At 51.8% G+C, this 26,585-nt stretch overlaps 1 protein-coding gene across 4 annotated transcripts in view; it reads left to right on the top strand.

Annotated features, from left to right (window-relative positions):
- NT5M (5',3'-nucleotidase, mitochondrial) overlaps positions 1-10,077 on the top strand; it is a 33,720-nt gene extending 23,643 nt beyond the window's left edge. Inside the window, exons 4-6 of one of the 4 annotated variants that reach the window (XM_054535493.2) lie at positions 7,219-7,351; positions 7,653-7,737; positions 9,225-9,268. In XM_054535493.2, coding sequence (XP_054391468.2) covers positions 7,219-7,351; positions 7,653-7,693 — 174 coding nt within the window. In that variant the 3' untranslated portion in view covers positions 7,694-7,737; positions 9,225-9,268. Of the gene's footprint in view, positions 1-7,218; positions 7,352-7,652; positions 7,738-9,224 lie in introns of all 4 variants that reach the window. The other 3 variants (XM_002827095.5, XM_024234327.3, XM_054535492.2) reach the window with 3 other exon arrangements.
- The last annotated feature ends 16,508 nt before the right edge of the window (positions 10,078-26,585 follow it).

Below are 26,585 nucleotides of genomic sequence, written 5' to 3'. Positions count from 1 at the left end.
ATGGGGTCTCACTATGTAGCCCAGGCTGGTCTTGAACTCCTGCCCACCTCAGCCTCCCAAAGTGCTGGGATTATAGGTGTGAGCCATCACACGCAGCCAGCATATGTCTTCTTTTGAGAAATGTCTGTTCAGATCTTTTGCCCATTTTAAAATCAGACTATTAAATTTTTTTCTATAGAGTTTGAGCTCCTTATATGTTCTTGTCAGATGGATAGTTTGCAAATACTTTCTCCCATTCTGTGGGTTGTCTCTTCACTTTGTTGACTGTATCCTTTGCTGTGCAGAAGCTTTTTAACTGGATGTGATCCCATTTGTCCGTGTTTGCTTTGGTTGCCTGTGCTTTTGGGGTACTATTCAAGAAATCTTCGTCCAGACCAATGTCCTGGAGAGTTTCCCCAATGTTTTCTTTTAGTAGTTCTTGTATATGGCAAGAGATAGGGGTCTAGTTTCATTCTTTTGCATATGGATATCCAGTTTTCCAGTGCCATTTGTTGAAGACTGTCCTTTCCCCAATGTATGTTCTTGGCACCTTTGTCAAAAATGAGTTAAAGGTAGACATATGGATTTATCTGTGGGTTCTATATTCTTTTTTTTTTTTTTTTTTTTTTTTGAGATGGAGTCTTACTGTGTTGCCCAGGCGGGAGTGCAGTGGCACCATCTCGGCTCACTGCAATCTCCAATCTCCCCCTCCTGGGTTCAAGCGATTCTTCTGCCTCAGCCTCTGGAGTAGCTGGGACTACAGGCATGTGCCACCACGCCCAGCTAATTTTTGTATTTTTAGTAGAGATGGGGTTTCACCATGTTAGCCAGGCTGGTCTTGAACTCCTGACCTCAGGCGATCCGCCTGCCTCGGCCTCCCAAAGTGCTGGGATTTCAGGCATGAGCCACTGCGCCTGGCCTGGTTCTGTATTCTTATCCACTGATCTATGTGTCTGTTTTTATGCCAGTAACATGCCATTTGGGATACTGTAGCTTTGTAGTATAATTTAAAGTCAGGTAATGTGATTTTTCCAGTTTTGTTCCTTTCGCTTAGGATAGCTCTGGCTATTCTGGAATTTTTGTGGTTCTATGTAAATTTTAGGGTTTTTTTTTCTATTTCTGTGAAGAATGTCATTGGTATTTTTTTTTTTTTTTTTTTTTTTTTTTTAAGATGGAGTCTTACTCTGTCGCCCAGGCTGGAGTGCAGTGGCGCAATGTCGGCTCACTGCAAGCTCCGCCTCCCGGGTTCACGCCATTCTCCTGCCTCAGCCTCCCGAGTAGCTGGGACTACAGGCGCCTGCCACCACGCCCAGCTAATTTTTTGTATTTTTTAGTAGAGACGGGGTTTCACTGTGTTAGCCAGGATGGTCTTGATCTCCTGACTTCGTGATCTGCCCGCCTCAGCCTCCCAAAGTGCTAGGATTACAGGCATGAGCCACCGCGCCTGGCCTGTCATTGGTATTTTAATAGGGATTGCATTAAATCTGTAAATTGCTTTGGGTAGTATGAACATTTTAACTATATTTATTCTTCTAATCCATGGACATGGAATGAATATCTTTCCACTTTTTGTGTCTTCAATTTCTTCTATCAGTGTTTTATAGTTTACAGTGTAGAGCTCTTTTACTTGGGTTAATTCTTAGGTATTTTATTTTATTTGTAGCTATTTTAAATGGGATTCCTTTCTTAATTTTTTTTCAGATTGTTCCCGTTTTTTTCAGGATTCTTCCTGTTTTTTTCAGATTTTATATCCTGCAACTTTGCTGACTTTATCATTTCTAGTAGTTTTTTGGTGGAATCTTTAGGTTTTTCCAAATATAAGATCATGTCATCTGCAAACAAGGATAATTTGACTTCTTCCTTTCTAATTTGGATGCTCTTTTATTTCTTTCTCTTGTCTGATTGCTCTAGCAAGGACTTCCAGTAACTGTGTTGAATCACAGTGGTGAAAGGAGGCATTCTTGTCATGTTCCTGGTCTTAGAGGAAAGACTTTCAGTGTTTCCCCATTCAGTATGATCCTAGCCATATATAGGTCTGTCATATATGGCTTTTATTATGTTGAGGTATGTTCCTTACCCAGTTTTTTGAGGGTTTTTATCATCAAAGGATATTGAATTTTATCAAATACCTTTTCAGCACCAATTGAAATAATCATTTTTTTGTCCTTCATTCTGTTGCTATGATATATCACATTAATTGATTTGCATTTGCTGAACTATCCTTGAATCCCTGAGATAAGTCCCACTTGGTCATGCCAGATGATCTTTTTAATGTGTTGTTGAATTCCATTTGCTAATATTTTGTTGAGGATTTTTGCATCAGTATTTATCAGTGATATTGGCCTATAGTTTTCTTTCTTTCTTTTTTTTTTTTTTTTGATGTGTTTTTGTCTGGTTTTGGTATCACGGTAATACTGGCTTCATAGAATGAGTTTGGAAGTATTCCTTCCTTCTGCATATTTCTGAGTAGTTTAAGTAAGATTGGTATTAGTTATTTAAGTGTTTGGTAGAATTCAGCACTGAAGCTATTGGGTCCCGGCCTTTTCTTTGCTGGGAGACTTTTTATTATGGCTTCAGTTGTTGTTACTTGTTATTGGTCTGTTTGTTTTGGATTTCTTCATGGTTCAATCTTGGTAGATTGCATGTATCTAGGAATTTGTCCATTTCCTCTAGATTTTCTAATGTATTGGCATGTAGTTGCTCATAGTAGCCACCAATGATCCTTTCAATTTCTGTAATATCAGTTGTAATGTTTCCTTTGTCATCTCTGATTTTATTTATTTGGGTCTTCTCTCTTTTTTTCTTAGTCTGGCTAAAGGTTTGTCATTTTGTTTACCTTTCCAAAAAACCAATTTTTTGCTTCTTTTCACAAAACCAATCTTTTGTATTTTTCTATTTCATATTCATTTATTTCTGCTCTGATCTTTGTTATTTCTTTTCTTTTCTTTTTTTTAAATTTTGAGACGGAGCCTTGCTCTGTCGCCCAGGCTGTAGTGCAGTGGCACAATGTCGGCTCACTGCAACCTCTGCCTCCTGGGTTCAAGCGATTCTCCTGCCTTAGCCTCTTGAGTAGCTGGGACTACAGGCAGGTGCCACCATGCCCAGCTTATTTTTGTTTTTTTAGTAGAGACGAGGTTTCACCATGTTGGCCAGGCTGGTCTCGATCTCCTGACCTTGTGATCTGCCTGCCTTGGCCTCTCAAAGTGCTGGGATTACAGGCGTGAGCCACCACACCTGGCCTGCTCTTGTTTTTCTGTTTCTTTAGGATACATCATTAGGTTGTTTACTTGAAGTTTTTCTTCTTTTTTTATTTTTTTAAAATTCAAGCCCCCACAAAAGCATTTTCTTCTTTTTTGATGTGGCACTTATAGCTATAAACTTCCCTCTTAGTACTGCTTTTGCTGCATCCCATAGGTTTTGGTATGTTGTGCTTCCATTATCATGTGTTTCAATAAAATTTTCAATTTCCTTCATTTCTTCATTGATTCACTTCATTCAGGAGCATGTTGTTTAACGTCTATGTGTTTGTATAGTTTCCAAAATTCCTCGTTATTTCTTGCTAGTTTTATTCCAAAAATACATGTGATTTTTTTATATTGACCTTGTATCCTGTTACTTTGCCAAATTAATAGTTCTAGTTGCTTTATGTAGATGATTTGGGGCTACAAAAGTCTAGTTATAATAATTACATTTATTTAGTACGTCTGTATCAGGCATTACTCCAGGTGTCCTCACAGTTTTTTATTTGATCATACCAGGAACACTGTGAGGAAACTGACCTCACAGTGGAAGTCACTGGCTTGCCCAAGGTCCCCAGCTCATATGTATCAGAACCAGACTTAGGGCCTAAATTTGAGGGTAAGACAAAAAGCTAGAATCCTTTTTCTGAAGACCTTCTGTGTGCCAGGTGCAGTACTGAGACTTTGATGCATAATTTCCCACTAAATCCCCAAAGGCACCCACGAGGTAGATGCTGTTCTCATCCCTATGTTACCACACAGGGACCAGACAACCTGCTGAGGGATAGAGATACTCACATGAGAAGCTGGTGGTATCTATGCGCAGTGGCCACATAAGTGCTTATGGCTGGGCTCTGGGGGGCTCAGGGGGGCCCCCATGCCCTCTTCTATTTTTACCTCTTACCATATATAAAATTTAACCCTGGCTGGGTGCAGTGGGTCACGCCTGTAATCCCAGCACTTTGGGAGGCCAAGGTGGGCAGATCACAAGGTCAGGAGTTTGAGACCAGCCTGGCCAACGTGGTGAAACCCTGTCTCTACTAAAAACACAAAAAACTTAGCCGGGCATGGTGGCGGGCGCCTGTGATCCCAGCTACTTGGGAGGCTGAGGCAGAAGAATCACTTGAACCCGGGAGGTGGAGGTTGCAGTGAGCCGAGATCGCGCCATTGCACTCCAGCCTGGGCGACAGAGCAAGACTCTGTCTCAAAAAAAAAAAAAAAAAAAAATTAACCCCAAATGGGTTAAATACATATAAAAACATATATACATATAAAAGCTAAAAGTATAAAACTTCTGCTCTTCAAAAGGCACTGTTCAGAAAATGAAAAGATGAATCACAGATCATGAAAAAATATTTGCAAAATGCGTTGTCTGATAAAGGACTGGGTTCTAGAACACATTAACTATTCTCACAACTCAATACAAACAGCCCACTTTGTTTTGCCATTTATGTGACCCCTGGTAAGTCACAGACCCTCTCTGAGCCTCCATTTCTTCATCTGTACGGGATCTCGTTACCACTGTCGTGGCACATCATTTTCCCACGCAAACCCTTTCTGCAGAGCAGCTCCGTATTTTGTCTGCAGACTGGTGCCGGTCCAAGGTGAAACACGGAAACTGGGTGTGTGTGATTGGAAACGTTCATGGCAGTTTGTCTGATGCAGTGTTCAGGCACATGATTTGATTTCGTATCTTACAAAAGCATCGGTCACAATGCAGTGGAAATTAAAAAAGCAAAACCTGACCCTTCTCTTCCCACACTCCCAGATTTTCCATGTTCCAGCCACACTCCAGGGTTTTCCGCATTCCTCAAACACCTGAGCACCGACCTGCCTTGGAACATCAGTGTTTGTTGTTCCCTCTGCCTGGAATGTTCTTGCCGACCTGTGGAGAGCCGGCCGCCTTGTCAGTCGGGTCTGGAGCAGATGCCGCCTTTGCAGTGAGGCCTCTGTGTGAGGCTGGAGCTCTGTGCTGACTGCAGAGCCCTTGCCCCCTGGCTGGCGTTGTCTGTGGCTTGTGTGCCTCCTCCTGCTATGTGCACTCCATGGGTCTCCTGTTGACCATCGTCTCTCTGGTTCCTGGAACTGTACCTCATGCAATATTGGCTAAATTACTACACAAGTAAGGAAAGTTTGGCTACTTGGAAGGTTGCCGTGAGGCTTAGATACGATGACGGACACTGCATGCCTGTGGAGTAGGTCTGCTAAAAACGTTAGCTCCGGGCTCTTGCTCCCCATCCAGGCTGCACCAGCAATTTACAGTCCTGTGGGGAAGATGTGAAGTAAGTTATAGGGATGTATAGCTCCGACTGTGACATTGCTAGGAAGGACAGTTAGACTGGGAAAGCTCAGGGAAGGCTGAGGAGGTGACAGCTTTAGAAGGATAGGTGCTCACTGGGCTAGGAGAAGGGCCCTGTGCATATGTGTGTGTGTGTGCATGTGTGTGTGCACATGTTCTCTCGTGTGTGCATGTGTGCACACACGTGTCCATGAAGGAATGTTCCAGTCAGAGGAAATGGCACATGTGAGGCTCTGAGCAGGAAAAAGCATAGTACAGTCAAGCAGTGAGAGGAGGTCGTTGTGGGTGGGCGTGGCAAGTGAGGTGGCCACAGGGAAAGGTGGCGCTGGGACAGCGGTAGGGCTGGTCTGCTCTGCAGATCCGGCCCTTTTCTCATGTCCCGTGTGCTGGCCGGTTGCAGAGGGTCATGCGGTGTCTGCCTTTGTGAAGTGGGACTCCTGAAGTGACCTCCAACTGGAAGAAAGCCACCCTAAGGCACCCATGTCCCATTCCCTTGTCATACACAGGGAAAAACGGAGTCCCTGGGAGGGCAAGGACCTGCCCGGCTCTGCCCCAGGGTGGCTGGCAGCTGATGCCTTGAGCTCCCTGCGCAGCCTGGGCCACTCAGTGTTTCCGTTTGTTTATGCAGGAACCAGAGGAGCTTTGGGAAAGAGTGCATCCAGTCCTGCCCCTCTTGTGCTTAAAATCTGCTGCTGGTAGTTGTAACAGGGTCTGTGAGTTAAGGCGTTGGTCCCCAATGTCAGAAATCAACAAGGGTGTTGGAATCTGGGTGGCTGTAGAGACAGCCTGGAGCTGGGCAGGGCTCAGTCAGGGTGCCTGGGGACCCATGGGCCAGAGCAGGTGCCGTGCTTAGGCCGCGCCCACCCCTGGCTACACTGGGGTGGTGAGTGCAGCCAGGACCTGCTACCCTATAGGAAAATGTCAGTTTCCCCAGGGAATCGAGGCAAAGGGAAAGGATGCCGAGAGCCCACCAGTGACGAGAGGATGCCGGTGGCTTGCCAGGCCCTGGTCTGCTCCCCGCCCCCTGGGGAGCACCAGCACCCCAGTTTGCTGTCCATCGGCCCAGACACACCCTGCCCCCTGTCCGTTAGTGCCTGGAATGCGCTGTGTGCTAGGGGTGCCCCTGTGGTCAGCTTGCCTGTCCTGAAGAAAGCCTTCCTTGGGCAGCCTGTGGCTTCTTTGTAGGCCTGTCCCAGGTGTTATGTAACCATTGTTTAAGAGGGCCTTGACCGCTGCCTCCTCAGCTGTAAGCTCCCTGAGGGTGGGAACTGCTTTTTGTCTTGGTTTTCTTTCTTCAGTGCCTAACAGAACACACTGCCCACATGCATGTGGGGCAGGAGGTGGCAGTGGTCCAGCAGGTGGCAGGGGTGGCACACATGGCCGCCCTCTGCTCCCTGTGTTTGGGTTACGCTGTGCAGTGTTCGCTGGGTGTGAAGAGGGGACAGGGCTGGGTTTGTCGTGACTCTGCTGCTTTCTAGCTACTGGGGTGTGGACCAGCCATGTGCGCTCCCTGAGTGCTGGCGTCCTGGGCTGGACTCCCTCCCAGCACTGACTGCCTGGCGCTGGGCCTTGGTGTCAGGCCTCCGTCCCTCCCTGCCTGTTAGCTGAGGTCTAGGCTGACCCCTGCCCTCGGCTCTTGGTCGGCTCCCAGGTCTGATGTCACTTTCTTCTCACCACCTGCCCCCGCGTGTTTGCGTCCAGTATGCCTGGGTGGAGAAGTACTTCGGCCCTGACTTTCTGGAGCAGATTGTGCTGACCAGAGACAAGACCGTGGTCTCTGCTGACCTTCTCATAGACGACCGGCCAGACATCACAGGCAAGTGGCCTGCGACAGGTGAGGAGCACGTGGGGAGGGCCCCAGCCTTGGCCCCCTTCTCCTGGGCAGTGAGCACTCAGTTGCTTCCTGCGCCACTTAGTCACCAGCTGTTTGCCAGGCACTGAGCCCCTCCCCTTCGGGAAGACGAGGCCCCCTCTGTATGCGCTGTGGCCTGGTGCTCCTGGGAGCTGGGAGGAGTGGGTGCCGGCTCTAGGGTTAGCTTGAGGGGTGGCCTTGGGGAAGTCCCTTCAGCTTCAAAGCCTTGTCTTCCTCATGTAACATGGGGACTCAACTCTGGTTTCCAAATGTTTGTTTTTAGCAACAAAACCCATTTTTTCCCCCAAAAGCAATGTGGACTGATGCAATGAATGACAGGAGGGCAGAGCAGAGCTCCTGCGGGGAAGGTGGGTTGGGACAGAAGACCCCCCTCCCAAAAACCAAACAAGCCAGTCAACCTTGAACTGCCGTAAAAAGGAGAGGGAGATGGGCGTGGCGACTCACGCCTGTAATTTGGGAGGCTGATGCGGGTGGATGGCTTGAGCCCAGGAGTGTGAAACCAGCCTGGCCAACATAGCGAGACTCTCTCTACAAAAAATAATCTGGGCATGGTGGTGCATGCCTGTAGTCCCAGCTACTCCAGGGGCTGAAGTGGAAGGATTGTTTGAGCCTAGGAGTTGGAGACCAGCCTGGGCAACATGGTGAGACTCCCTGTCTCTACAAAAAAAAAAAAAAACAACAAAAAAATTAGCCGGTCATGGTGGCGCATGCCTGTGGTCCCTGCTACTCTGGAGGCTGAGGTGGGAAAACCACCTGAGCTGGGTAGGTAGAGGCTGCAGTGAGCTGTGATTGCACCACTGCATTCCAGTCTGGGTGACAGAGTAAGACCCTGTCTTGAGAAAACAAAACAAAACACAACACAGCACAGGAGAGGGGAAGTTTTTTGGTTTACCTAACTGGAAAGAGGGGTGAGGACGGCTTCGGCCGGCCGAATCTAGGCGTTGAAACTGCCCGTGAGTGTTGTTTCTTTGCCTCTTGGCTCTGCCCTGGCCTGGTTTTCGACCTCCTCCTGGTAGCTGTCAGTAGTTTCAGGTCGAGTCTTTTGGACACCCCAGTGGGAATATACATTCTATTTTTTCCCTGATTGTTTTAGAACTGGCTTGGGAAACATGCCCACCTCCATCACTGCATCCAGAGGGTGGACTCCACAAGTGTACCCACCCCACCCCAGCTCACCCTCCCCAGCCTCGTGGGTTCCCACCAGAGTCAGGGCAGACAGTGGCCTGTGGGGGGCCGTGACCTTGAGGGCCCAAAGGCTGGCTTGGCCTCCATCTCCAGCCACAGGTTGTTGGGGGCGGGTGTATAACCCAAAGGGGTGGCGTCTCACCAGCAGCACCAGTGTGGACACGAGGGGTTGAGGCCTGAAGAGGCTGCAGGGGCCTGTGGTCAGCGGCTGGTGAGCTGCAGAGCTGGTGCCACCTGGCCTTCCCACACCAGGCCATCAGGATGGCGGGGCACAGAGAGGGAAGTTGGGGGAACACCGTGTGGTGTAAGCCATCAGGATGGCGGGGCACGGAGAGGGAAGTTGGGGGAACACCATGTGGTGTAAGCCATTAGGAGGCAGGGCACATGTCCCTTGGCAGTGTGGTGGTGACAGTGGCCTGCAGTCAGTCCCTGTTGACTGAGCACTGGCTGCGCATGCTGAGGGCCTCCTTGCCGCATCTCGTGCCATCCTCACACCCGCTGCGAAGGCGGCTGTACGTGCAGTCACCACTTTACAGAGAAAACAAGTTTCGGCAAGGCCAGATGCCTGCCTGGATACCCAGGTTTCCGCCCTAGGCGGCTGCGCTCCAGGTCTCCACTGCTGAGCTGAGTGCCGCTTTCCCACCCACAGGGGCCGAGCCAACCCCCAGCTGGGAGCATGTCCTCTTCACCGCCTGCCACAACCAGCACCTGCAGCTGCAGCCCCCGCGCCGCAGGCTGCACTCGTGGGCGGACGACTGGAAGGCCATTCTGGACAGCAAGCGGCCCTGCTGAGCTGGACTGTGCTTCAGGCTCCTCTGTGGGGCTCTGACCTCAGGGCTCCCACCTCGGGGCCTGTGGGGCCAGTACGCTGGTCTGGGAGTCCCTCCTAGACTCCTGGGCCCCATGACCTCCTGCTGCATGTCCCTTCCTTTCCCCAGCCCTGCCAGGCCTTAACCTGATCACGGGGCAGGGCTGGGCCCTCTGGGCGATTGGTCATAGACACGTGGTCCCAGGCCATTCAGCCTGACCTCAGGCAGCAGGCTGCAAGCTGCCAGAAGCCCAGGGGCTCAGGACAGGGAGGAGTTGAGGCCACTGTTCAGGGGGCTGGTGGCCGTCTCCACTCCCTAGGCAAGTTCTCTGAGGCAGAAGGGGGTTCCCTGTTCCCAGAGTCTGCAGCCGTCAGCAAGGAGGACCAGGAACCCGGCGACTGAGGTGCTTCCAGGTGGGGACGAGCCCCTCATGGTCTCAGCCACAGCACCCCTTATTCCAGCTGCCCTGCCCAACCTGCTCACCCCACATGACCTTCTGTGTATTCAGCAAACACTCACTAGGTAACAGCGGCCACCAGGCTCTGTGCTGGGGGACGATACTGGCCCTGGCCTCAACCAGCTCAGAGGTTTCTCACACCTCTGTTCCCAGGGCCCCGCTCAGGGCCCAGCAGAGAGTCCGTAGGCTTGAACATGTGTTGAGTGCATGAAAAATAAATCCTGTTCATGTGTGTAGCTCAAGGCTGTGACCTGCCCCAAGATCCTCTAGCATCTGCCGCCTCTAGGGACCCAGCTTCAGGTCTTATAAGTGTCTGGGCAGTTGCACTGCATTGAAGACAGGCGGAGGAAGCCATGACTTCAGCCCGTGCCTCGCAGGGTGGGCCCTAGCGATGGTCTCCTCAGGCCACCCACCTGCTCTCGTTGGTGAGGCTTAGGAGACGGGTCTTAGCGGTGGTCTCCTCGAGCCACCCACCCCCTCTGGTTGGTGAGGTTTAGGAGATGGGCTCCAGACACTCGGTTGCTCTCTCAAGTGCCTCCTTCCCGCACCTGCCCCAGTGCCCCAGAGCAGGGTCCCCTGTCCTCCGCTCTTCTCCCAAGGCCAAGTTTCTATGGGATCGCAGGAGCCCTATGGGGAAGGCTGGTGTTAGAGCCTCAGCTTCTGTTCCTTTTGACCCACTGGGAAGTGACAGCTTGAACCAGCCACCTCCCCACTACCCTTTGGAGAGGTTTTGGGACCACTTTCTTGTCCTTATGCCTTTCCCCTTACTGCTCTGGCCACTCTCCCATCATGGCCGTTGAAGGGAACATGGGTTGCCCACGCCCCCAACTCACCCCAGCTCTGGGGCCCTCCTGGCAAGCCTCTCTGCCTTATATGACAGATGCTTTGGGCTGCCCTGGAGGCAGGGTCAGATAGGAGAGAAGACAAGGGGAAGGCACCCATGGCCCAAGGTTGGCTGAGCTTTTTGATTTCTTGTTCTTATAGTCTCAGGAGCTTGGGCTCCATCACCCACCTTAGGGAGGGAGGACCCCTCCAGGCTCCATCACCCCAGCTTAGGGAGGAAGGACCCTTCCAGGCTCCATCACCCACCTTAGGGAGGGAGGACCCCTCCAGGCTCCATCACCCCAGCTTAGGGAGGAAGGACTCCTCCAGGCTCCATAACCCCAGCTTAGGGAGGAAGGACCCTTCCAGGCTCCATCACCCACCTTAGGGAGGGAGGACTCCTCCAGGCTCCATCACCCACCTTAGGGAGGGAGGACTCCTCCAGGCTCCATCACCCCAGCTTAGGGAGGAAGAACTCTAGGCTTGGCCAAAGGCAGATCTCCATGGCACCCCCACCCTCCCACCCGCTGAACTGACATTTTTCTTTGGGGGGAAGGGGAGAGGCTGGACCAGGAATACATTTGGGGTTGCAACATGATCTGAAGCCATCTGGTCCAGGCAGGGTGGTGGTTGGAGGAGTCCTGGCTGTCTTGCCACGTGGCTCTGGAGGGAAGTCTGACCCTGGGGTGCTGGCTGCCCAGCTGCTCCTGAGTCCCTCTGCCTCTTCCTGCTGTCTGAGGTCTTACCTGTGGGGCCCTGAAAGTCCCTCCTCATGAAGGGCCAGGAGAATGTGTGATGTGCAACTCCTTTCTTGTCCCCAGCAGGGCCTGTCCACCTGCTCCACGCCCTCTGTCCTGAGAGGGACTGCCCCATCAGAAGACTCGAGTCACAGGGACTCTCCTGGGGCCAGCCACACCCTGAAAACATTGTGACTATAACTTGGGGTGCAGAAAGCAACTTGGCTTGTTTCCATCCTGGGGGTCCTTCTGATGACAGAAACTCAATCCTGTCTGGATTTTCTCAGCCGCATCCTGGTTTCTCCCTCCCTCCCTCCCTCCCTCCTGCCCAGGGAGAGCCCCGGGCCTGGGGGCCGACTTGGTGCAGGGCTGTGGGTCGGGTTGCTGAGAGTGGTGTTCACGGACCCTGAGGGAGCTGTGGAGGGGCCCTGAGGCCTTCTGTCCACAAAGGGGAGCAGGGCCTGGCGGGGTACCACTAGGGGGCATTCCCTCCTGCCTCTTGCCCCAGCCAGGGGATCTTTGTTGAGTCTAGGGCAGGGCAGGGCTGGGCAGTCTCCGTCAGCTCCTAACCAAGCATCTGCAAGAATAACATGCTCTGAATCCTTCAGGAGACCGACTGTTCCGAAACCTTTTAGATTGATAATTGCCATCAGTTTTAAAGGTCAGTTTAGGAACTCCATGCTCCAAATTGCCGCATTTGTTCTCTGCTGTTATCATCACTCACCCCGAGGTGGGCATATGCTTCAGCTGCATAATTAAAGAAGAAAAAATGATTGCAGGGGCAAAAATGTTTCAGAACCTGACCCCACCTGACGGATGGTCTCAAAGCAACTTGCTATGACGGTGACAAGCGCTTCAAGGGGTGACTGAGGGGCTGCCGAGGCACTGTGGAGCAGCAGGAGGAGGCCTCAAGGGCCTCAGGTCCCAGCACCGTCTCCCATGTGGAAGAAGGGGCCAGCCCCTGGCTGAGGTGCCCTGCAGAGGCCCAGGGCTGGAGGGGGAGCTTGCCGAGGTGGAAACGGGAAGCAGGCGTTGATAAGCAAGGTGCCATCTGCACCTGGATGCTGAGCCGGCCGCTGCCGTCCCCGTTGTGCTGACCTCGGCTGAGACCCCAAATTCATGATCATGTCAACAGTTTCCTGATTGAGGCCAGGCGCAGTGGCTCATGCCTGTAATCCCAAAACTTCAGGAGGCTGAGGCAGATGAATCAGTTGAGGCCAGGAGTTCGAGACCAGCCTGGCCAACATGGTGAAACCCTGTCTCTACTAAAAATACAAAAATTAGCTGGGCATGGTGGCAGGCACCTGTAATCCCAGCTACTCAAGAGGCTGAGGCAGGAGAATCACTTGAACCCGGGAGGCAGAGGTTGCAGTGAGCCAAGATTGCGCCACTGCAATCCAGCTTGGGCGGCAGAGAAAATTCCATCTCAACAACAAAAAAATTCTGATTGAAATGAAGTTCACTTTCTTGGAAGCTGGGGAAGCTTGTTTTGCATCAGAACCAGTTTTTGAACCCCAGAAAAGAAGATTCACCCCCGCTAGGAGAGCTAGGCCTGGTTCTGCCCCATGGCATGTCAGCTCTATCCCTCCCTTATTCACCGTGCTGGCCTCTCAGTGGCTCAGCTCTCGGTGAAAGTTGTGATTCATTTGAAAATATTGGAAAGATTCAGAGCTGTAGGACCAGAGCCCCTAGAAGGGGTGACATCCCCCAGGTGGAGAGGGTGCTGGGAAAGCAGGTTTGTGGAGCATGTAGGAATCGCGGCCGCACGCTCAGGTGTGTGGGGAATGTGCCCGTTTCTCTGTCCTGCCAGAGGGCGGAGGAATCTGACTCCCCCACCTGCTCTTCAGCAGCGGGGCCTCCAGCAGGGGGGCCTTGTCGTTGTCCCCATGCTGCTCCCCCTTGGCCCTTCATCCCTGTCTGTGCGGGGTGTCCTTCTGTCCTCAGTGAGGGGCCACTGCTGCCTGGCCTTGCCCCCGCCCTGGGGACCCTGCTGAGGATGGGGACACTGCTCCTGGGCCCTCAGACCTCTCCGGGGGTCATGGTTCCCCGAGCCTGGGGTTCTGACCAGGGGTGGGTTGAGCACAGGTCACCTTCTGAGGGACCCCTGGCATCTCCTGCATGGACTCCTCGAGTGCCTGAGCCCAGGGGGAGAGCAGCCCGGGCCTGTCCAGAGCTCAGTGGCCCGGGTTCCCCACCCTAGGCCAGCTCTTCTTGACACATGTAGGCTGTGAGTCCTCACCCCGTGGGGTTGTCAGGCCAGATGAGGCCAGGCATGTGAGGAAAGCTTCTGATCCTTCTCCAGTCCACGGCAGTGCCATTCCCACCTGTATGGGGAGGAGGCAGGCTCGGGAGGTGCAGTGACGTTCCTGAGGCCGTGCGGCATTCGACCTGGGTCAGCCTTGCTCAGTGTTTCTCAGGAGGCCCTCCTTTTGTCCATGTGGCCTTTTCCTCAGACGTTTTTGTGAAGGACGATGTGGCAGAGCCCTCTGGCTGGGCCCTCTACCTGTCTCCACCCCAGAGGGCCCAGGGGCTGCGCAAACTGCTGATGGGGACCCCCACACCGAGCGGGGTGTCCCATGCCTTGGAAGGACAGATTCCTTGGCCAGCTTTGCTGAGCCTCTGTCCTGTCACTCACCCCCTTCCAGGCTCCGAGGGATGTGAGGACTTCAGACCACACACTTCCCAGGGCACATGTGTCGCTGGAGATCCCTCCTCAGTCCATTTGCACCTGTGCTGTGGGGAGCCGGTCTCTGCTGTGCTCGGGCAGCCCACCCCGGCGGAGGACAACCCCTTAATGAGCCTTAGCAGGTGGCATGTGGGCCAGCATGTCCCAGCACGAAACATTCTTGTGCTGGGTCCCTTCACCTTTAGCCTCAGTGGGCAATTGGCCCAAGTTCCCGGCTGCTTCCCCATTGCAGCCCCTACCCAGCTTGGGTGGGGTCCTCGCTGCCCACCCCGCCCGCCGCCACCTCTCCGCGACCCCCTTCCAGGTTCCAGACTTCCACTTGCGTGTGACAGAAACGCAGCCCAAAGCCACCCATGTGCATGTGCGCAAAGCTCGTTGACCTGGGAGGCCCAGGGCACGCTCGCCCCCAGGGGGTCACGCAGCCTGACCAGGCTTTCTTGTCCTTCCTGCTCTCTCACTGCACTGTCCACTTCTGCTTCCCGGCCTCTGGACGCTCCCTGGGGGGCAGAGCAGCTGGCACACCATGCCCATGCTCTGAGCGAGCAGCTGAGCTCTGGCCCACGGTGGTTGCAGATGATGTCGTAGAAAGGGCTCAGAAATAGCGAGGGGTGGTGGTGGCGGCAAACCTGGCAGCAGAGCCTGTGACGAGTGCAGTGACGCCTCACAGCGAGGCTCAGGGGGCAGGTGGCCTGGTCTGAAGTCACCATAAGCAGAACAGGCTTCGCACCAGGACATCCAGGTCAATAACAGCCAGGCCCAGGCTGGCGATGACTCATGTTGGAGGGGCTCTGGCCAGTGCCCTGGAGGACAGGCATGGGAGCAGTCTCACCAGATTAAGTTTACTTCCAGCATTTGGGTCTAAACCCTCCAATGCACAGATGGGCTGGGGATGTGGCCTGTTTGCCACGGGCGACAGAGGCTGCTGTGTGGCGAGCACTGCGGCAGGGCCTGCTCTGCGTCCCGTGCACCCTGGGGTAGCACTAACGGCACTTTCCAGCCCTGGGGTTCCATCACGTGGTCTTCTTACATGGGCCGCTGGGTGGTCACAGGGGGGTCACATGACTCTGTAAAATGTGTCCTCATTCACGAGGGGCCCACATGCTGGGGAGGGAGGGAGGCCTGGGCAGCCCAGCCAGGCAGGGAAGCTCGGCAGCAGGAGCCACAGCCCAGGGCAGAGGAAGGGTGGCTGTCCCCCCAACTCCCTTCCCAACCCCCCCGCAGACCTCTATGCTCTGCATCTACGCCTGAGCTTTAGTGGGGGTGTTTTTTTAAGTTGCAAAATAGACATTTTAAGGGCATCTCTCTCTGAGTGTCTGGCATATAGATGCGGCTCAAAGGATGGCAGCCGGGATGAGGATGACGAGGCAGAGATGAAGGGGGCACGCGTGTGTGCACCATACGCACCCCCCCCCCCCCGAAGTGGTGCGGACTGGAGCCCTCCAGGCTAGCCTTGGGCTTCAAGGCAGAAAGACCGTGGGGTTTCTTTAGTTTTCTGGGTCAGGATTCCCCATTTGTTGGGACCCCATCAAGCATCAATCCGACAATAGCTGTTTCCTTAGTGCTTACTGTGTCCTGCCACTGTGATCAGCACATTTCACGGCCACAGAACCACCCTCTGGAGCTGTTCCTGGTTAGGGATGGCACGAACCATCTCTGCGTGGCCAGGCCTGCTGGGGCTGCCCTAGGCGGTGGCCATGCTGGGGCTGCGCTTGTGGCTTCTGGCACTGTCCTCTGGCCTGGCATTCTCTTGGGGCCCAGGTGTTCCTGGGTAAAGCGGGGCCTAGGGTCAGGAGCTGGGCTTCCATCTGAGGGGGGTGCCAGGCGCTCAGCTTGCAGCAAAACCACAGGACAGGCAGAAAGGGTTAGGCCAGAGCAGGCCAATTCTTAGAGGCCGGAGGGCCAGCCACTGAGGTGGCCTCAGTTGTCAGTCTTGGGGCCGGGGAGGGTGAGGAGAAGGGGATGTGAGCGAATTGATCTTCCACCATGTGACTGGCCTGGTACTTACATATGCAATGGAGACAGCACTTTGTAGACAACTCCTGTTGCCCCAGTTTTCTTCCCTGCACTCCTGCCAATCAGGCCAAGTGATGACCCCCACCACCCCATGGGAAGGTAGGGCAGGTGTCATCCAGGACAGGAAGTCAATGGGTAGGGAGGAAGGAGATGACCTGGGGAAAATTCCCACTAGACTGAAATCTGCCCCTGGTCCTAGGTGGGAGGAGAGCCTCGGAGGGTCCACGCTGTTGGAGGATGAGCCAGGGCCCCGGGAAGTGACCCCCATTTGTCTTGGTTCAATAGTAGTTGTATGTGTTGGGGGGTATGAGCAAGAGAACAGGAATCCCACAGAAACCCCGGCTGGTGAGGGGCCGGTTCTGCATGACATGACAGAGGTTGAGCAGGTGAGTCCCAGGTGGGGCCCCAAGGCCCCCTGCTCTCCCTCAGCCTGGAAAGGAAAAATCCAGGGGATCCCGTGTGCTTGTGGAGGAACCACGGTCAAGAACTTTGGTGGGCAACCGCCTGCTTGGTGAAGTGAGCTGGGGCTGAGGGCTGCAGGGGACCATGCAGTCTGGGGTCAGATGGGAGCTGAAGCCAGACCTGAGGGGCTCAGAGCACCCCTGGAGCCCAGGCAGGACTTCACTGGCTGGGCCTCGGGAGCAGGCCCCTCGCTGAGCTTCAGGAGCTTGATGGTGGAGGAGGCAGGGCGGAGGCCCACCCCCCAAAACAAGGCAGCACGGCCAGGCCCCGAAGCAGAAGCCAGCTCCTGGGTCCAGATGTCCCCGTGGCAGGGAAGGAAATGAGGGAGACCCTCTCAAGTGCAGAGGGATCATCAGCCCCTCCAGGGCACGGAAACTGAACAGACTCAATGCTTCCCCTAAGGAGCCTGAGTTAAACCAAAGACCACTTTAATGGAAAGACTGAGTTCATTTTAATTGGCAATTTAAAAAAAGTGATTAGTTGTAGTTAATAGGAAACAGTTATTTGCACATCTGAGTTTTCGCATGTGCACCCGATTCTGTTACACCTGCGCCCCATTGAACCCTTCCTACACCCTGCATCGTGGTGTCAACCCGAGGAAACCAGGGCTCAGAGAGGCTCATTGGCAAGCCCCAAGCCACACAGCAAGCAAGGCTGGGGTGGGAGCTCAGCCCCCAGAGTTTGCTTCAGAGGAGAGAGGGACAAGGAGTCTGCAGGACAGGGCCTGGCGCTGCCATCGACTTGCTGTGTGACAGTTCTCTGAGCCGACTTCCTCTGCTGACAAATGAGAGTGGGTCAGCATCCATGAGAAAGGGTTGAAGGAAATAGGGACATTTATTCCAGAATGTTGCTGCTCGATTGAGGGAACTGACTTCCTCTGTAAAGCAAGGCGGTGGGCTCAGGGGAGGGAGTCCTAAATGGGGAAGAGGGGCCTTCCACAGGAACTTGGGAGTCCTTCCAGGGGCATTGTCCCGGTGTGGCCACCAGATGGCAGCACAGCCCCCTTCAAATGACTGTGCGTGCTTATGATGGGGTGTGCATGGGTACAGGCAGCTGTGGGGAAAGAAGGGGGAAGGACCCCATTCCCTACCTGCTCTTCTTGCTTTCCTGGGCCAGCTCTTCTTCCCCTTACACCCTGGGCTGCTGTGGACAAATGTCTGATGGGCCCAGGGCGCCAGCCAGACTGAGGACCCGTGAGCAGCCTACCAGGGTAGGGGGCTCACCCTTGGCCAGCAGAAACCTTCTTGTCTCCAGCCACAAACCTCAAGCACCCACTACCAGCAAGACCTTAAGGAGGCCTGAAGAGGAAAGTCGCTCTGCTTCTAAGCCAGGGCTCTGTGCAGGTTTCAGCTGGGCCTCGGGCTGCGCCTCTAGCCCACCCACAGCTCCCTGTCACGTTGGGGATGAAGTGGGATCTCCTTAGCTTAGCACTGGAAGACCCTTCAGGACCTGGCCTTCCCCATCTCCCTGGCGCTCTGGGCTCCTGGGGCTCCTCGCATGCCTCTCACCCGCGGCTTTGCACCTGCGGCTCACCTATCTTTACCGGCGCTTTCTGCACGAGCCCTGGCTCTGACTTCCCTGCAGCGGGGAGGCAGTGTGGGCTGTCAGCAGCAGCTTTTGCAGTGTTACCTTTATCCAGAGCTTCCCAGGCCTGGGGGGCTAGGCTGAGGGTGCCCTGTGGCTTTGGAGAGGGAGAGGCTGGGTCTTCACGAGCTACCGTCCAAAAAAGACTTTTCCTCTCGGCTCTTACAGGCCCTAAGCCAGTTTATGCCAGGGCTGTAACAAGATGACTCTTAAGGGTAGAAATATGTACAAATAGTAGCCAAATTGCCTGTCCAGGAATTGTCTCTGCCCGGTTGGCAATTTGGGTAAAATTACAAAAAAAAAAAAAAAAAAAAAAAAAAGAGTCCTTGATTAGATTTGACAAGGCTGGCTTGTACTCACAGGTCGGGGCCTAAAGGAACCCAGCAATAATCAGTCTCCTTAAAATTTAGAGAGAAGCAGGGCTGAGGAGATGCAAACAGGCTGTGGGCAGAAATCTTGTATTCTCACCCTGGTTTTCTGCTGATTCCTGGTAGTTTTGGCTCCTTGGAGAATGATCAGGCAGTGGTGTCGGGCTGCAGTTCACACAAATGGCCACTAGATGACGCCAGAGGACCGGCTCTGGATACTTAAGTCCTCCCTGCCTCCCTGGAGGGGCCTCCCTTGGGGCCTACAGTCACCACCCAGACCAGACCTGCCCCATGTTCTGGTCCCATAAGGATGTTCCTAACGATCAGCATCTCTTTCTGACCCCAGGCACGTTCTGGAAGCTCCTGTGGGCAGGCCCTGGGGACCTCAACCACTTGGTTGGCCGGGAAGCAAGATGAATCACCTGAGCCGTGACTTCACCTAAAAGAGCAAAGTGCTGTGGGCATTTGAGGTCCCAGAGACGGACTGGGGGGTGGCGGGGGTTTTGCACGGGCCTGGCTAGGAGGAAGGCAGGTGCTCAAAGACATCCATGGGTCCCTGTTCTCATGGTAGGTTCCATTTGCTGCTGGCCCCTCCCATGGTGCCAGCACTGAGCGCCCACACACACGAGAGGTTGCAAGCCGGCAGCCCTCAGAAGCGCTTTGGCGGCTCACTGTATTTTTTCAGAGTACTTTTATATCCTCCACCGTAAGCCCTCAGAAGGTGGGCACAGACGGCTGGGCTGGTTGGGCAGTAGCCTGACTAAGCATCCTGCCCCAGGATTCAGTCCCCCCGCCCTCAGACCCAGCCCTGGCCACAGGTTTGTCACCTCCTGGCCCCCTATGGCATTTGAGACCCTGACCTCTGCCTAAACAAAGCAGACGATGGTTTTCCCTGACATTCCTACACCTCACCTTGGTCTGTCCTTCCCGCCTGCCCCCACCTCCAGCCTGAATCTCTTCCTTCCCTCACCACTTATTTCAAGCCTGTTCTTCCTTGAAGGCCCTGCCCGCCTCTCCCTTCCGCCAAAAGGTCCCTGACGACTCCAGCCCCCCGGGTAGTCTATCTCTTCTGTCCCCTACAGCACTCACTGCCTAGACTGCTAACTGCAAACAGACACCAGGGAAGGAGTTGACTTTCTATGGCGGTGGAAAGAGAGAAATGGGGAGAGGATCCTACATGTATTGAGCAGATGCCAGACACTTCATCACGTCATGAATCCTCCTGGTGAAGATGAAGTAAGGTCCACATAGACGTTTTCTTTGTTTTTGAGATGGAGTCTCACTCTGTTGCCCAGGCTGGAGTGCAATGGTGCTATCTCTGCTCACCACAACCTCAGCCCCTCCCAAGTTCAAGCGATTCTCCTGCCCCAGCCTCCCGAGTAGCTGGGACTACAGGTGTGAGCCACCACGCCTGGCTAATTTTTGTACTTTTAATAGAGACAGGGTTTCACCATGTTGGCCAGGCTGTTCTTGAACTCCTGACCTCAGGTGATCCACCTGACTCGGCCTCCCAAAGTGCTGGGACTACAGGCATGAGCCACAGCGCCCGGCCCACATAGACTTTTTCTTTTCTTTTCTTTCTTTTTTTTTTTTTTCTGAGAGAGAGTCTCGCTCTGTCGCCCAGGCTCACTGCAAGCTCTGCCTCCCAGGTTCACACCATTCTCCTGCCTCAGCCTCCTGAGTAGCTGGTACTACAGGTACCCGCCACCAGGCCCAGCTAATTTATTGTATTTTCAGTAGAGACGAGGTTTCACTGTGTTAGCCAGGCTTGTCTCGAACTCCTGACCTCAGGTGATCCACACGCCTCGGCCTTCCAAAGTGCTGGGATTACAAGCGTGAGCCACCGCACCTGGCCTAGACTCTTTCAATTCTGTGAAAAGTCATGCTGAGAAGGTGCAGTCCAGGCTCAGCTTGACTCCAGGGCTGATGCCCAGCACCTCAGGCTGCAGAGATTAAGACGCCCAGAGGCATGCAAGAAATAGAAAGGGATGGGGTAGCAGGTGACTCACACTGAAGCCTCCTCCATCATCCCAAATCCTCTAAGGGGACAAAAAATATGTTTTTAAAATTCACAACCACGTTGAAAACAAGACTGGTGCGCTTGGTTGACCAGACACTATGCTGAAGGCCTGAAAGGCAGAAGAGGCTGGGGCCAATGGTGGGAGAGGGCTGGCTGCTGCAAAAAGTTGGGGCCACTGTAGGCCCCTGGGCCCTGATGGGATGATTGTTCAAGGTACTCAGTAGGAGCCACAGGTGAATTCAACCCTCTTCCTGACCACCACCACCACACACACACACACACAGCATACACACACACACACCACACACACACACACCATACACACACACCACACACACACACCACACACACACACACCACACACACACACACCACACACACACACCATACACACACACCACACACACACACCACACACACACACCACACACCACACACACCACACACACACACACCATACACACACACACCACACACACACCACACACACACACACACACAGCATACACACACACCACACACACCACACACCACACACACACCACACACACACATACACCACACACCACACACCACACACACACACACCACACACACACACCACACACACACACACCACACACCACACACCACACACAACCACACACACACACACACCACACACCATACACACACACACCACACACACACACACACCACACACACCACACACACACCACACACACACACCACACACCACACACCACACACAACCACACACACACACCACACACCACACACACCACACACACACCCCCCACACACACACCATACACACACACACCACACACACACACCACACACACACCACACACACACTACACACCACACACCACACACCACACATCACACACACACACCACACACACACCACACACACACACCACACACACACACCACACACACACACACCACACACACCACACACACACACCACACACACACACAGCATACACACACCACACACCACACACATACACACACCACACACCACACACACACACACCACACACACACCACACACACACACACCACACACCACACCACACACAACCACACACACACACACCACACACCACACACACACACCATACACACACCACACACACACACCACACACACCACACACACACACCACACACACACACCACACACCACACACAACCACACACACACACACACCACACACCACACACACACACACCCCACACACACATACACCCCCCCACACACACACCATACACACACACACCACACACCACACACCACACACACACCACACACCACACACCACACACCACACACACACACCACACACCACACACACACACACACCATACACACACACACCACACACACACACCACACACACACACCATACACACACACACCACACACACACACACACCACACACACACACCACACACACACACCACACACCACACACCACACACACACACACCACACACCACACACACACACCATACACACACACCACACACACACACCACACACACACACACCACACACACACACCACACACACACACCATACACACACCACACACACACACACACCATACACACACACACCACACACACACCACACACACACCACACACACACCACACACACCACACACACCACACCCCCCCACACACACACCATACACACACACACACCACACACACACCCCCACACATACCATACACACACACACCACACACATACACACACCGCACACACACACCACACACACCACACACCACACACACACACCACACACACACCACACACATACACACACCACACACACACATACACACACACCACATACACACGCCACACACACATACACACCACACACACACCACACAGACACACACCACACACGCACACACCACACGCACACACACATACACACCACACACCACAAACACCCCCCCACACACACATACACACACACCACACACACACACCCCCCCACACACACACACCACACACACACACACCACACACACACACCACACACATACACACCACACACACCACACACACACCACACACACACCACACACATACACACACATACCATGCACACACCATACACACACACATACACACACACACCACGCACACACCATACACACACACCCCACACACATACACACACACCACACACACACATACACACACACCCCCCCACACCACACACACACACCACACACACACACCACACACACACCCAGACCAAGCAGAGATCACACACACACATACACACACACCACACACACACACACCACACACACATACACACACACACACCACACACACACCCAGACCAAGCAGAGATCACACACACACATACACACACACACCACACACACACACACCACACGCACACATACACACACACATACACACACACCACACACACACACACACACCACACACACACCACACACACATACACACACACACACCACACACACACACCCCACACACACACACACACCACACACACACACCCAGACCAAGCAGAGAACACAGGTATCTGTGTTTTGAGGGAGTGGTCATCAGAAGTAATGTGAGTGCGAGGCTTGAAGGAGCAGGCACTGTCCTGGAAGGCTGGTGTGTTTAGGGAGAATGGAGGCCCCCATGCACAGAACATTAGGTAGCGGCTGGTGGTGCATTCTGCTACTCCACGAGTGGGGCAGGCTGTGGGAGAGAGCTGTGATGCTTGCAGATTGGCTAACCATGAGCCTCAGACACAGAGATGAGCCTGTGAACGACAGGCAGCAAACTCCTCAATGAGAGAATTGACACCCAAGGAAAGGGAGTTAAGGCACCAGGATGAGGACTTAGAAAGGTGTAATCAATATCCCTGGAGAGATGGGATAGGCTATTGGATCTCCAAAAAAATCAACTAGAGAATCTAGGAAGTTATAATCTGGTCATTGAAAAAACTCCATACATAGGATGAATAGCAGAATGGACACAGCTGACGAGCAAAGAAATGAGTGAGAGGATTGAGTTGAGGACTTCTAGAAGGCAGCATGAAAGGACAAAGAGATGGAAAGCACAGAATAAAAGTTAGGATACATGGAGGACAGAGTCAAAGTTTCATTTTCTGGTCCCAGAAGACACAACCAAAAGAATGCAGGGGAAGAAATTTTCCAGAGCTGAGATTGGCAATGTCCCAGAACTCTGCCAGTGCCTATCAGGATAAATGAAGAGGGAGCCTCTGCTGGACAGATATGTTGAAATTTCAGAACACTGGGGATAAAAAAGACTCTAAATATTTCAGACTGAAAACAGACGACTTGCAAAATAATGGAATACAGGAAGCCAGAAAAAAAAAGAAGTAATTATCTTTAAAACCTGAAGGAAAATAATGTCTAAGATGTTTATCATTGATAAAATTCCTTTTTGAAAGAATTGTTAAATGATATGCCCTAGCAAGAAGAAAAAGTAATCCAAGAAACAGAGGCTGAGTGCGGTAGCTCACACCTGTAATCCCAGCACGTTGGGAGGCCAAGGCAGGAGGATTGCTTGAGGCCAGGAGTTTGAAACTAGCCTGGGAAACACAGTGAAACCCCATGTCTACAAAAAGTAGCAAAATTGGCTGGGCGTGGTGGTGCTTGCATGTAGTCCCAGCAACCTGGGAGGTTTAGGCGGGAGGATCACTTGAGCCTAGGAGTTTGAGGTTGCAATGAGCTGTGGTTGCTCCACTGCACTCCAGCCTGGGTGACAGAGGAAGACCCTGTCTTAAAAAAGAAGTGGAATACAAGAAACAGTGATGAGCAAAGAAACCAACAAAACTTATTAAATCTAAGTAAGTGTTGATTGCTTAAAATTAATAACAATCTGCAACTAAAATATTAGATATTATTAATTTAAGTGTTGAGTTTGTGGAGCAGTAGAGAGTAAATGTGTGCTAAAGCTCTTGTCTTGATAGAGAGTGGATATAGATTCTAATTAACTGTAGATATTCGTAGAATAAGGTTAAGTATGTATGTGAAAATGTTAAGGGAAAACTCCAGAAAAATAGAAGTAGTATGTATAACTTATAAACTATTAAAGGGAAAAACTGAAATGGGAAAAATGAAGTCAATCCAACAAATATCAGGAAAGAGATGAAAAACAAACCATAGGAGATAGAAAATAAAAACTTATATAAAAGGAATAAGTTCAAACATTTCAATAATCACATACAATAAATGTGAATGGGTTAAATTCACCTATTCAGGAGTCTCCCTAGACAAAAAAGAAAAGAAAAGAAAAGAAATCCTGCCTTCAAAAAACACATATAAATCCTAATGACCCAGGAAGGTTCTAAATAGGAGAGTAGAAAAAGATATAGTTTATAAAATCCTAACAAAAAGCTATTGGTAAGCATACATCAGTATCAGACAAAACAGAGCTCAAGGCAAAAACTTTATTAAAAAAGGAAATCTGAATTCATGTTGCTAAGAGACAATCTACCAGCAAAATAAAAATGATGAAATCTTATGCTCTTAACATAGTTTCAAAATATTTAACACAAAAACTGATAGAACTATAGAGAAATGGACAATTTTACAATTAGAGTGAGAGACCTTAATATATTTTTCTCAGAAATTGACAGATGTAATACAATTTCTTTTTCAAACTGTTCAAATCTATATAGGTCCTATAGGTTTTTTGTCTAGGGAGACTCCTGAATAGGTGAATTTAACCCATTCACATTTATTACATGTGATTATTGAAATGTTTGAACTTATTCCTTTTATATAAGTTTTTGTTTTCTACTTCCCATGTTTTGTTTTTCTTCCCTTTCCTGATATTTGTTGGGTTGATTTCATTTTTCCCATTTCAGTTTTCCCTCTAATAGTTTACAAGTTATACATTCTATTTCCATTTTTCTGGAGATTTCCCTTAACATTTTCTTTCTTTCTTTCTATTCTTTTCTTTTCTTTTCTTTTTTTTTTTTTTTTTTGAGACGGAGTTTTGCTCTTGTCTCCCAGGCTGGGGTACAGTGGCGCAGTCTCGGCTCACTGCAACCTCTGCCTCCCGGGTTCAAGTGATTCTCCTGCCTCAGCCTCCCGAGTAGCTGGAACTACAGGCGTGCACCACAATGCCTAGCTAATTTTTTTATTTTTAGTAGAGATGGGGTTTCACCATGTCGGCCAGGCTGGTCTTGAACTCCTGACCTCAAGTGATTTGCCTGCCTCAGCCTCCCAAAGTACTGGGATTACAGGCGTAAGCCACCGTGCCTGGCCTCCCTCAATATTTTCACACACCTACTTAACCTTATTCTACCAACATCTAGAATTAATCAGAATCTATATCCACCCTCTAACAAGATAGATAGATAGATAGATAGATAGATGATAGATAGATAGATAGATAGATAGATGATAGATAGATAGATAGATAGATAGACTTGAACAGTTCAAAAAAGAGATTGTTATTTTCAGATATACATGGACTGGTTACAATATTGAAATATTGAAAAAGAGGAGATAAAGTTAGTTGTTTTGTAGACAGTATGATTATCTCATTAGAAAAGAAAAAAAAAGAACGAATGAAGAGTTTGGCAAGCTTGGCAAGCTTGTTGGATTAGAAGACCAAGGTGCAAACACCATTGCTTCCCTGGCAGTGGAAATGGGGATGAGGATGGGTATGAGAGATGGCATTTGGAAGGCAGGGCAACAGGGCAGGGAGAGGGAGGACAGAGTCAGGGAAAGGAAGGACAGGCAGGGTGGGGGAGGACAGAGGCAGGGAAAGGGAGGACAGGCAGGGAGGGAGGACAGAGGCAGGGAGGGGGAGAAGAGAGGCAGGGAGAGGGAGGTGAAGGCTGGGAGGGGGCAGTCTTTGGGAAAATTGCAGAGTGTGGGCTTGCCAACATTCATTCAGTGCCAAGCATCTCCTAAGTGATGTGCATGAATGATCTCATCTAATCCCTGAGGTGGCTGCTATTAACACACCCACTTCACAGATGGAAGAACCTGAGATGCACAGGCATGGTGAG

This window comes from Pongo abelii, chromosome 19 (assembly GCF_028885655.2).
Source record: "Pongo abelii isolate AG06213 chromosome 19, NHGRI_mPonAbe1-v2.0_pri, whole genome shotgun sequence".
NCBI classification, from domain to species: Eukaryota; Metazoa; Chordata; class Mammalia; order Primates; family Hominidae; genus Pongo; species Pongo abelii.
This window is presented reverse-complemented; position numbering and strand designations above follow the sequence as displayed.